Source organism: Amaranthus tricolor, chromosome 4 (assembly GCF_026212465.1).
Source record: "Amaranthus tricolor cultivar Red isolate AtriRed21 chromosome 4, ASM2621246v1, whole genome shotgun sequence".
In the NCBI taxonomy this organism is placed as follows: domain Eukaryota; kingdom Viridiplantae; phylum Streptophyta; class Magnoliopsida; order Caryophyllales; family Amaranthaceae; genus Amaranthus; species Amaranthus tricolor.
Window position 1 is genome coordinate 28,223,070 of NC_080050.1, and position 12,983 is coordinate 28,236,052.

The following is a 12,983-nucleotide window of genomic DNA, read 5'->3' on the forward strand; positions in this document are numbered from 1 at the left end:
CCATATCAAACTATCATGGGCTCATGTAGATAACTCCATGACCACCAGTGGGTTGGCCCATATAAGAGTACAATAGACTAGGTAAACACAAATTTGATGAGGTTCAATTTCTAGCTAAATCATATAGTGTAGAAATAGTATCCAACATAATTTATATATTTAGTCAACATCTTATTAAATCATCGTTCTATATATATATATGTACATTTTTTCAATAAAAGTGATTACATTTTGACCAATAGTGGAAAGAAGTTTGAATAGTTTTGACTAAATGACTACTAAAGCTCAAATTTGGTAATTACTAGGTGGAACTTTGGAAGAAAGCATAAGAGTAGCACGTAACATAGGTGCATGAGAGTGTGCATGGGTTGTTGTAACCACGTGTAGATTGTGCATTACAGCCTCTTCCCATAAGCTCGCCAATTCCTGTGGCCCACATTTCCACTTGATAGTAAAGTTTATGTCTTGTAGCTTTAAACCTATGTTTTATTAACCCTAATTTCTACCACCTTAAAACATTTTGAGTCACATAATTTCCTCCACCTTGATAGTAAAGTTTATGGGCTCTGTTGTAAGTTGTAGTAGGTATCTTTTCAGACGTATTTTATGTTATTTATCATTTTTTTTATAGAAATTTATTTTTTAAAGTAAATTAAGTGCGCATATTTTTCCAAATTCTCTTCTTGAAGGGGACACAGATATAATATGTCCGCTACTCTTTTTTCTCGAACATGACTTGTACGAAATACTGAGTTGATGATTTTGACTCTAACGTCAGACATCACTAAAACAGAACAAGTAAATCTCTAGAGATTTTCCCAATATTCTTTCATTTATTCTTATAAATAGGCTACATGAATCAAATTATATTAACATATCTTCTCATCTTATTAAACTACAACAATATAAACTATTATCTTTTTATTAATTACCTCCATTCATATATAATAATGTCTGTCTTCACTGAAGATTTTGGACTCATTTATGTCCATGGTGATGATGAGACCAAGTTGAGCAATCTTGTTTTCAACAACAAGGCTCGAAGCAATGGCGATGATGACGACGACGATGGTGATGACGTGGCACCAGCAGCTTAATATTTAGATTTCATATTGCCCTAGATTGTACTAATGAATTGAGCTAATACATACATGCTTAATATATCAACTTGTTATAGGTTGTTATAGATTGACTTAATACATAGTTATATTTGGCTTATATACTACTACATATTCTAATCTCTTCGTCTTATTGAATTTGTTGTATTCAAAATTTATTAACTTATTTGATGTTATGTTGCAAATTTAAAAACACAAAAAAATACTAAATCTGCAATTGTTATAAAACTTTAGTTGTAGCTAAATTGGTGTACAAATTGATCATTATGCTCTTCAAGTAAGTACATCTTTGGATTGGAAAGCAAGCACCAAGCTTTATATACACCTAAGGTAATATTAATTATGTACTTTTTTTTTAATGTAGTAGCACTAATTATACTATTTGAAATACTTTTGGATTCTTGCATAAGTGTTTTTTTATAAGGATATACATGGGTTATTTTTGCTTGATGTGAGTTAGAAATTAAATAACTGTTTAAGCTGATGATCATAGATTCGTAATATATATGTTATTTATTCGATTACTCACTTGGTTAAGTTCATAAAATTATGTTTATCTAGCTAGCGATGAACAATACATGTTAGAAGTAACTAATAATTATGAATAGACTTTTAGCAATTGTGTAACTCAAAATTAGAGGTGTCGAACAAGAAAGAAGTGTTGAACAGGAAAAGACTTTATTGTTGAATTTGTGAATTATAATCTGACCTAATAAGAACACGTAAAAGCCATTATTTAGAAAAATGAGATGGTTCTTGAAAGGGTTGATTTATTGTGAACTCATTACCTACATGAAGGATTTATTCCCTCTCTCGACCCCTTTGCCTGTGAATAAAAAATTGAAAATTTAGGTTTTTCTATATGAAGGTCTTTGTGACTACTTTTTCCTAAGTACTAATAAGTAGCTACACAGTTTTAACATTTAGTTAATTGTATAAGAATTAAGAAGTATGTTTTCTCTAGTGTTTAATTTTTTTTAGGAATTTGATTTTGTATTTGTAGTAAATGAATCTGAAAATTGGGAAATTTCTATTGGGAATGATAAATGATATAGTTCGTTGATGCATATGTAGTCATCAGCTTCATATTATTGATAACATTTTATTTTTTTCTTAACATTTTTCATATATTATTTAAGCTTTAATATCATAAATATATTAAAAGAATAGATTGATTATATGAGTTTGTCTCATGGTGAGAGTTGAAACAGCCTTATACAATATTTTTTACAATATTACCTTTAATCAGATCGGTTTAGATATGATCAGACTAGACGACCATATCATATGGACTTGACCAGATCTGTTAAATAGCAAAGTCAAGATGAACGAAAAATGGAGTAAAAGAGATTCAATAATTTAAGAATAATTTGCGATTTACGGCAAGTTTAGTGTTTTTTTTCAATTACAAGCTTTAATATTTATTTTTTGCGAGTTACAACCATAAAAATATTAAAGTTTACATGTTTAGACTAATACACAAAATTTCGACCATTTTAATGGTCGGAATTTTAGGTTAAGTGGTTGAAGTTTTGTGTTTTTAGATTGAACCTGTAAGCTTTAATACTTTAATGACTGTAATTCAGAAAAATAAATATATTAAGATTATAATTCGCAGAAGTGTTAAATTTTAAGCATTGGCAAATAATTCATAATTTAATGAATATATAAAAGAAAAGTCAAACCTAGATAACGTGCCAAAAACTTTAAAATTCCCATTCATTTGGATCAAATCAACAAAATATCAAAAGGTTTTTTCCAAAAATCAAATTAGGAGACTAATCATGTCAACTGATCTTGAGCAACCTTTTATAGATCCAAACTCTATACAAGTAATTATTTAATTTCCTATATATTGTTTCCTTTCATTTCTCAATTGCTTGTTAAAATAACAATGTCAGAATCTTGATCCTGATAGATTAAGGTCAGCAAATCTTTAATCCCGAGAGATTAAGGTTGACTGTATGAACTAATATTTAATTTGTGTACGTGTAATAATGGGTTTCTTTAATTAACACAGGATAATAGGAAGAAAGAAGATGATGAAGTGAAATTGGAGAAGAGTTATTTTGAAATAATGGGTTTATGTTGTTCATCAGAAATTCCACTACTTGAAGGAATATTGAAGCCATTAAATGGTGTTAAAGAGATTTCTGTTGTTGTTCCAACTAAGACTTTGATGGTTCTTCATGATATTCACACTATATCTCCTTCGCAAATTGGTATTTTCTCTTTTCTTTGTCCATAAATTTCATATTTTCATATACTTTCAATTGCAAGGTCAAATAATGGCATCATGCTATTGTTGTTTATTATTGGTCTCATCTACTCATTTTGCTTAAATTTTCTTTTAGATGAGTTTGTGGCAAAATTTGTTAAAAAATGTTGGAGTATTTTATTTGTAATTTTTATTTTGGACGTGTGAAATTTAGTGAAATTGATATAGAATTAGAGAATGAGACAAAAAATAAGTGAAAGATAAAAATGAGTGGTTAAAATGGAATGAGAGTATAAGTTTGTTACCGAGATTAAAAGGAGGGTGAAACTATTGACAAAAATATAAAACCAATAATACAAACTAAAAATAAAAAATAATGTAAATTGGGAGAAACAAAATTACTCATGGATCGCTTGGTAAACGGTATTAAATGATGAGATTAGAAATAATTTGTAATATAAATTTTTATAATTTGTATTATGCCATTCTCATGGTAATGAAATGTTGATCATAAAAAAAAGTTTTTTCATTATAATATTCTATTACTACTAATACCACATGTTTAAAAGGTAATCCATTGGAATTAATTTTAAGGAGAAAGTAAAATTGTTAAATGAGTATAACTATTACTATTAAACTTGTTAAGAGCTATTCCTACTAAAATTATATTGACTTGTTATTATTATTACAACTATTTAATATCAATTACCAAACCAGTCATAAGTATATTCTTTGTCAAACAAGGAAAACAATTAAGGCTTGAAGTTGACTTGGATGATGGGATAATATTTTTAAAAAATTACAACGTCAGTTTGGATACTAAAAAAATCCTACGCTTACTTTGTTCTACCTCATAAGAACTTGGGCATTATAATGTTATTTTTTAGCAAATTTTATACACAAATTATTGAGAAGGGGAACTTGTTAGGTAGTCTACCTCAAAAGAACTCGGGCAAGTATAATGTTACTTTTTGAGCAAATTTTATACCTAAATTTTTTAGAAATACGATCTTTTTAAGAGATTATATATTTATTTCAATCTATTTAAAATATAAAAAACACACTATATATCTATTTCAATCTGTTTAAAATATAAAAAACACATACTTAATTAATTAAGTGGGTTTGGGTTTTGTGTTTGAGTTTTGGTTGAGACTTTTGACCCAATTAATTAAATGGGTCAACTCAACCTGATATGTTTATTAAATGGGTTATGTTCAGATCAAAATTATAAACATGAAACAAACCTACATAACACATTTAATTAAACGAGTGAATTCCAAATTAAATTAATAAGTATAACTTAAACTTAATATTTTCTTATTTTTCATAGTAAACACAAAATAACAACTAAATAATAATGAAAAATTTAAGATTAAACCTAAAAAATTAGATGTAATCAATGTCAAAAACCTTACAATGAAAACAAAAAAATCTAAACATGTTAAGTGGTTTGAAATTAGGTCGACATAATCTATTGCACTTGCAGGTCAGGTCAGAGTTGTGATTTTCGACCCAATCAACTAAACGAGTTAGTTTTAAGTTAAGGTTTTTCTGATCTACCTATATATGAGCCGAACCCAACCCGACCGAATCTGATCTGTTTGACAGGCTTAATCCTAACTCAACTTACCCAAATAAGCAATTTAATGGAAATCACATTTAGTTCTCCGGTCAAAACCTCAATATTATAGCAATTGCAAACAAGAGTAATTATTTCTAATCATCAAATATGATAAACAGTGAAAGCATTGAATCAAGCACGGCTAGAAGCAAGTGTAAGACCACGAAGGGAAAGTAACTATACAAAAAAATGGCCAGGAAAGTGGGATATGGTTTGTGGTGTGTTGGTTTTGTTATCCTTATTCAAATATGTTTACAAACCTATGCAATGGTTAGCTCTTCTTGCAGTTCTCATTGGAGTTCCTAATATTATTTGGAGAAGCATTGCATCTATTCGAAATCTCACCCTCAATGTCAATGTCATTGTTCTTGTTGCTGGTAATTCTTCATATTTGACTTTTCGGTTTTATGTAGATCTGTGCAATGGGCTGGATTAGGGTCAAACTCACATAAAAATGACCTGGATTGGATCGTGCTCAAACAAAAAATAAAACGGGCTCAAATGGACTAGACTTGTGCATTTATAATTTAGTTCTTTAAAATTTTCTTTGATCGAGTTGGTTTTTTGATACTCCCTCCTATTCAGGCTACTTGTCCCGTTTTTCTTTTTCACACTTGTTTAGACAATATTTTAATTCTTAATATCTCTAATTGTGTATAACTGAAAATTATGAAAAGTTGATATTGATAATCTTTGCATTGAGACTAATGAAAGAAAACCCACTTGATTATATTTTAACTAAAGGATTTTGAATAAAATACAAAATAAGAGTGATTAATGAATAATAACCAAAAAGTAAATGTGATAAGTATGAAGAATAGGAGGGAGTATAACATATTATGTGGCCTCAACTATCTGTTTAAGCCTTTGGTTGAGTTGGTTCATTTGATATGGTATTAAAAGCCAATGCGATAAAAATATCACATGTTTGAATCTCTACAACTCCTCAAATTCAATTGGGAGGGCATTTGCTATATCTACACTTATAGCCAAAGTGCTCTTGTGTAAGGGAGTGTGTTAGTGTATATAATGTATGATGTGGCCTCAACCATTTAAACACTATAGAAAAAATCTTTGATTTAATTGTCACCAATAAAACATTTCATTACTCCTATGCCGACTCCCATCTATGCGCATAGGATGGGATAAGGAAGCTCAAATATATGCCACTATAAATTAGTATACAACATAATTTGAGGTTTCTACCATCAACTTAGACTTTTGATGTAATAGAGATTATAACATATTTTAGAACTCATTTAATCCAAGGATTTAGGAAGGTCGGATATATTCGATATCAGTGGATCCCAATGTTTTTGCGTTTTTTGGCAATCTACAGTTGGAGGAACATTAGCTTTGCAAGATTATACAGATGCAGCCATTATAGTCTTCTTGTATAACATAGCTCAGTGGCTTGAATCAAGAGCTAGTTACAAGGTATATATGATTCTATTTCTCTCATATTGCTTGTTAATTTCCATGCATATTACATCTTATCTTATTGACATGTTTAACAAATGGCCGTTAGCCGGAGTTGTTGACCAGCTGAAAATATTGATTGATAAGTCAACTGTTTAAGCTAAGTATTGAAGAGATGTTTGCTAAAAAACTATTTGTCAGCTATTGATCATTTATTAGAGAAAAAGTAGGCTAAAAGCTAAAAGTCAATAAAAAAAAGGTACTACGAGCAACTTTTTTGATTTTGTCATAATAAGTAGCTTTTCAGGCTAACATAAAAGCCATTTACTAAATATTTTTTTTCTGACTGTTTAATTAATCAAAAAATCAAAAGTCAACTAAAAAGTCAATGAAAAAGCTAATTGTCAAAACACCTTGATATGCTGTTACTGTGATGAATATGTAGGCTATGTCTGTTATGTCATCTCTGACAAGCATGACACCCCTGAAAGCAACACTTGCTGAAACTGGAAAACAAGTAGATGTGACAAATGTTGAAATAGGAACCATTATTGCAGTCAAAGCAGGTGAAGCTATTCCTATTGATGGTATTGCTGTTGAGGGAAAATGTGAAGTGGATGAGAAAGCCTTCACTGGTGAATCATTCCCTGTTATTAAAGAAATTGGTTCTACTGTTTGGGCTGGCACTATCAATTTAAATGGTTAGTACTAATGCTAACTAATTCTTATAATATTATGTAACAACATTCCGTTATTCCATTGTCTTTAAGTGACTTCTATCTAGATGGGTTTTAATGGGTCAGGTCACAAGTGTAGGGAATCTTACATTTGTTGGTGATAGCATAGAAAAGAAAATAGGATTCAGTGTTCGGAAATATATAAGATTTCATCACTCTAACGTTATTGAGTGAATCCCACTTGGAAGTTTGAGAGGGTCATTTGTACACAACTACTTCACGTAGAAACAAAGAGAAACTTTTCGATTGATTCTTGATTCTTGATAGCAAACATCATCATCAAATTCGTTTAAACAAGAATCGGTCAAAATCATGGAATGTCAAGGAACCAACTCAACCAAAAGTTTAAGTTAGATGGTTGAGGCCTGAGAGCTTGAGGCTCTCATTATGTGTTATATACTTTAACATGCCTCTTCACACAAAATTCCTTTAGACTAGAAGTATGGATGCAATACAGGTCCTCTTGTATTTGGACTTTATAAATGTACAATGGTAAAAACTGACAGTGATACAATACAGTAAAAACAAGGCGGCATCGCATCGGTTGTATTGTAAAAGTTATCAAAATAAACGAACCGATATTTCTCGCGCTGGAAAGGTGTAAAAAAACCGCACTTTGGGCCTGTAACGCTACCGCATCACTCCCGTTACCACATCACCATTCCGTTACCGCAATCGCAACCAGTACCGCATTTTTACACATACCGATAAAGCCCTTAAAACAGTGTGAACACGAAAAAATTGAGTATATTGTTCACTTGCCTTACTTTGGTTTCCCATTGAAATTGTTCTAGGTTATATATGTGTTATAACTACAATGCTAGCTGAAAACTGCTTAGTAGCCAGAATGGTGAATCTTGTAGAAGAAGCTCAGAGTAGGAAAGCCAAAATCCAGACATTCATAGATAACTGTGCAAAATGGTACATTCCTGGTAAGTCCCAACATTCAAATTTCGTAACGCCTCCGTCCGTTTTGAGTTTGTTACTGAAACCGACATTCAGTATCCAACCCAAAGGGACCCACCCAAAAAGTGTACAATCACAATAAACATGACTGCATTTTGCAGTTGTTGTGCTGATATCTGCCAGTATTGCTGTGATCCCTATGATCCTCCAAACTAAGGATGAAATGAGTTGGTTTCATCTTGCCTTAGTTGTGTTGGTTAGTGCGTGTCCTTGTGCACTAGTCATCTCGACTCCAGTCACGATATTTTGTGCGCTTTCGAAGGCTGCGACGACAGGGCTTCTCTTCAAAGGAGGAGATTATCTTGAGCTTCTTGCTAAAGTTCAGACTGTTGCTTTTGATAAAACTGGGACTATTACAACTGGGGAATTTGTGGTTACTCATTTTCAGTCCTTACATGAAACAATTAGCATTGAGAAGCTACTATTTTGGTGAGTTTTTGTTCAAAACATATAACTAAGGTCTACGGGTGTGTGTATGACTTATGGTTTTTGTCGGATTTTGGCCTTTTGACCCATTTTTCTCCAAAAGACCGCAGACAACTGCAACCAACAACTAATATTTTCAAAATATCTTCAGAACAACTAACTTTACAGCTAACAAATCAGTCAATACTTTAAGTTAGTCGGTCAATAGCTTTGGCCAACGACCATTTGCCAAGCAATTCCTAATGCTTCACATTTTGGCATTAAGGTTTGTTTGGCAAATAGTTGTTTAACCGGTAAGAGTTTGACTTTTACACTGTTGCGTTTACAAGGAAACATTTTAAATAGTTTTTTGGAAATATTGACATTAATAATCCAATCTTTCACTCATCCGCTTTGAATAATCCCACATTTAGATTACTTTCTAATAATCTAACCTTTGCCATATATTTGCCGTCAACATACCATATTACTAATAATAGGTAATAATAGGATATGCTGCCAGCAAATTAAGACAAAGATTAAATTATTTATAGCGAATTAAGGGTAAATATTGAATTATTAAAAAATAATCTAAAGGTGAGATTATTCACGGCGAGACAAGCAAAATATTGAATTATTAATGTCAATTGTTTTTTTTGTCATTTTCTAATTGTTTTGTATATATTCAGGGTTTCAAGCATTGAGAGTAAATCAAGCCATCCAATGGCAGCTGCACTTGTCAACTATGCTGCATCCTGTTCTATTGAGCCAAAGCCTGAATTGGTGGAGGAATTTTTGAATTTTCCTGGTGAAGGGATATATGGGATGATTGAGGGTGAACATTTTTACATTGGAAATTACCGAATTTCTTTAAGGGCGGAAAGTAAAGAATGTGAGTACCAATTCATATACTCCGTCTGTCTCAAAGATATGTTTCTATTTGATTTAAGTAACAGACTCATGTGAAGAAAAATAAAGTAGGAACATATCTTTTGTACGGAGGGACTATTTAACTCGAAACCAGTGTCACATGATTCACTAATCTCCTAGCGAATCGTGTATCGAAGAAAAAAGCGAATCATGGTCGGTTTTAGGCTATTTTTAGGCAAATTTAAGCGAATTACGAATTAAAAAACGAATTAGCTAGGGAATTATATTACACTGCTCGAAACAAATATACAAATAAATCAGTATGGTGTATACCATTGTTTACTAGTAATATGGTGTTCATGACTTATTTTTTCTTTCTTTCTCAAGATTATGACAATGAAAGGAATAAGATGGAAGAAAAAGCTAGTGGATTCATATACAGGGGAACTACCCTTGTTGGTACCTTTGGACTCTCTGATAAGTGTAGATCAGGAGCCATGGAAGCAATTAAAGACCTAAAAGAAGCTGGCATTAGAACAGTTATGCTCACTGGTGATAATCATGTTGCTGCTCAACAGGTGCAATATCAGGTAAACATCATCAAAAAATTTCTTATTAAGGAACCAACTCAACCAAAAGCTTAAGTTGATGGTTGAGACACGCCCTCTCACACAAGAGCCTTTGGGCTAGAATTGTAGATGCAACACAAGACCTCCTCATACATAGCGCTGAATATTTTACTTTAAATGAGGGGTGGTTGAGATTTGAACCCGTAACACTAACTCTGATACCATGTCAAAGAACCAATTCAACCAAAAGTTAAAGCTGATGGTTGAGGTCCCAGAATATGTTATATATACTTTAACATTATCATAACGGAAAAGGCCGACCATGGCACACCCTAGCCCCATCTTTGTCTGGAACTTCACTTATATAAAAAGTGCATATAATTTAACGAGTCATTTTGATTGTAGTCTATTATAATATGTCAAGTAACTAATAAATTCAACCAAAAGCGTAAGATGATGGTTAAGCCCCAGGATTTGTTATATACTCTAACACGTTGTCTCACACAAGAGCTCTTCTGGGCTAGAAGTGTGGATGCAACACAGAATCTCCATCATATCTGACGCTAAATATCCCACTTTAAATAGGGGTGATTGAGATTCGAACCCGTGACCTCATGCCACGCTGGCTTTTGATACCATGTCAAGGAACTAATTCAACTAAAAGCTTAAGTTGATAGTTGAGGCCCCAGGATATGTTATATATTCTAACATAATCAGAAACCGAGGTTTTTGACAGTAATTAATTGGTATGCAGCTAGATGGAGCACTAGACATAGTTCATGCTAGCCTCTTACCAGAAGACAAAGCTAAAAAAATTGAAGAACTAAAGAAAGATGGAGTAGTAGCAATGGTAGGAGATGGTATAAATGATGCACTTGCTTTAGCAACAACTGATATAGGCATATCAATGGGTATATCAGGTTCTGCATTAGCTATGGAAACAGGACATGTAATACTTATGTCTAATGACATAAGAAAAATACCACAAGCCATACAAATATCCAAGAAAGCTTCAAGAAAAATCATTGAAAATGTCATCATATCATTCTCTACAAAAGGTTTGGTTCTTGCTTTTGCCATTGCTGGCTACTCTATGCTCTTAGTTGCTGTCGTGACAGACGTGGGGACGTGCTTGCTTGTGATCTTAAATAGCATGCTTCTTCTTCGAGGATTCGAGGAAAAGAAGAGTTTGAGAAGTGTGAAGAAGAATAAGGCTTGTTGTGAAGGTAAGGAAGAGAAATGCTCAAAGGATGTTAGCAAGAAGGGGGTTAAGTTTGGAGATGTTGATAAGGTAAAGGAAGTAAGGAAAGGATGTTGTGAAACTAAGAAGTGTTGCAGTAAGAAGAGCAAGATTGAGGAGTCAATGGAGATCAAGAAAGGTTGTGAGATTTTGAGTGTGGGAAATGGGGTTAGTAAGGTTGGTTGTTGTAAGAGTGCGTTGAATTGTAGGGATGAGAAGGGTGGTTGTGGATCTTCTAGTGGGTGTACTCAATTTGGAGCAAATACTTCATTTGATGTTGTCATTGTGTAGTGATTGATATTAATATTTGTATTTTTAAAATTTGAACAAAATTTAAAATGTCTGTAAATTAGTTTTACAATCTGTTGGATATGCGATGTAAAAACTTTGTAGTGGAGAAGAAAGGTTGTGACATTTTGAGTGTGGGAAATGGGGTTGATAAGGTTGGATTTTTTTAAGAGTGGTTCAAATTGTAGGGATGGGAAGGGTGGATGTGGATCTTCTAGTGGGTGTACTTAATTGGTGCAAATACTTCACTTGATGTTGTGATTGTATAGATGATTAACATTAATACTTGTATTTTCAAGATCTAAACTAATTTTAAAATGTTTATAAATTAGTTTTACGACTTGTTTGACATATAATGTAAAAAATTCATACTGAAGAAGAAAGACTGCTAAATTTTGAATGTGGGAATTGGGGTTGATACGGTTGGATGTTGTGAGAGCGCTTTAAATTATAGGAATGAAAAGGATGGGTGTGGATCTTCAAATGGGTGTACTTAATTTGGAGTAAATATTTCACTTGATGTTATGATTGATATCAATACTTGTATTTTTAAGATCTGAACTATTTTTAAAATGTTAATAAACTTATTTTATGACCTGTTTAATATTTGATATAAAAAATTTACATTGGAGAAGAAAGGTTGTGAGATTTTGAGTGTGGCAAGGGGTTGATAAGGTTGAATGTTGTGATAGTGTTTTTATTTATAGAAATGAAAAGAATGGTTCCAATTTGGAGCAAATACTTCACTTGATGTTGTGATTGTATAGGTGATTGATATCAATACTTGTAATTCCAAACATGTTATTTGGTGTGATAATACTAATTTTAGAAGGCTTCTAACTAGTTTTACGATCGTTTTGGTATATGATATATCATATAATAAAAAATTTATAATGGTTTGAATTTAAGTATACTTTCTCCGGGTACATCATGTGTGAAGCTTTATGTTCTTTAATATGGTCAAGAAAAAAAGTGTCAATACGGGTATATTTTCTCAAAATTTTTAGCAGTTCAATTTAATCAACTCTTGTATGATTTATCTTAGAAAAAATTATCCTGAATAATTCCACCCATTGCCTATCTGTTGTAAATAATTCCAAGTATTGATTATTTCTAGATAACCCAACTTTTAAATAACTTTTGCTGATAGTACCCCTTGCTATATTTTAACCGGTTATTATAGATATTTACCACCAAAGATGAATAGGGTTAGACCAACAAAGAAGCATAAGGGGAAGAATGAGTGAGTGCAACGACTAGTAGGTACCTACAATAATCGATAAAATTGTAAAAAGAGGTATTGTCAGCAAATAATATACAATGGTTGAATTATTAGAAATAATCAATAATAGGAATTATTCGAGCATATGGACAATAAGTAGAATTATTCTTGTACAATTTTACCTTTATCTTATCACTTTTACTTCAAATTTTTACTTTTCATTCAAATCAGTTTAATTCTTTTCATTTCAATTAATTCAGTTTATATCAATTTAGTTTAGCTTATTATAATATTCCATTCGTTCTTG

The 12,983-nt window shown here is 31.8% G+C and overlaps 1 protein-coding gene across 5 annotated transcripts; it reads left to right on the forward strand.

Annotated features, from left to right (window-relative positions):
• The first annotated feature begins 580 nt into the window (after window positions 1-580).
• On the forward strand, window positions 581-11,782 carry LOC130810616 (putative inactive cadmium/zinc-transporting ATPase HMA3). Of its 5 annotated transcripts, none has more exons than XM_057676746.1 (10): window positions 581-3,042; window positions 3,139-3,340; window positions 5,080-5,337; window positions 6,300-6,397; window positions 6,825-7,080; window positions 7,911-8,048; window positions 8,184-8,511; window positions 9,177-9,379; window positions 9,745-9,947; window positions 10,681-11,782. In XM_057676746.1, the coding sequence occupies exons 2-10, from the start codon at window positions 3,196-3,198 to the stop codon at window positions 11,455-11,457; spliced, it is 2,406 nt and encodes an 801-aa protein (XP_057532729.1). In that variant the 5' UTR covers window positions 581-3,042; window positions 3,139-3,195; the 3' UTR covers window positions 11,458-11,782. The 5 variants fall into 5 exon arrangements, with proteins under 5 accessions (XP_057532729.1, XP_057532727.1, XP_057532730.1 ...); XM_057676744.1 differs by having other exon boundaries at window positions 582-2,950; XM_057676747.1 differs by having other exon boundaries at window positions 582-2,950; window positions 5,236-5,337.
• The last annotated feature ends 1,201 nt before the right edge of the window (window positions 11,783-12,983 follow it).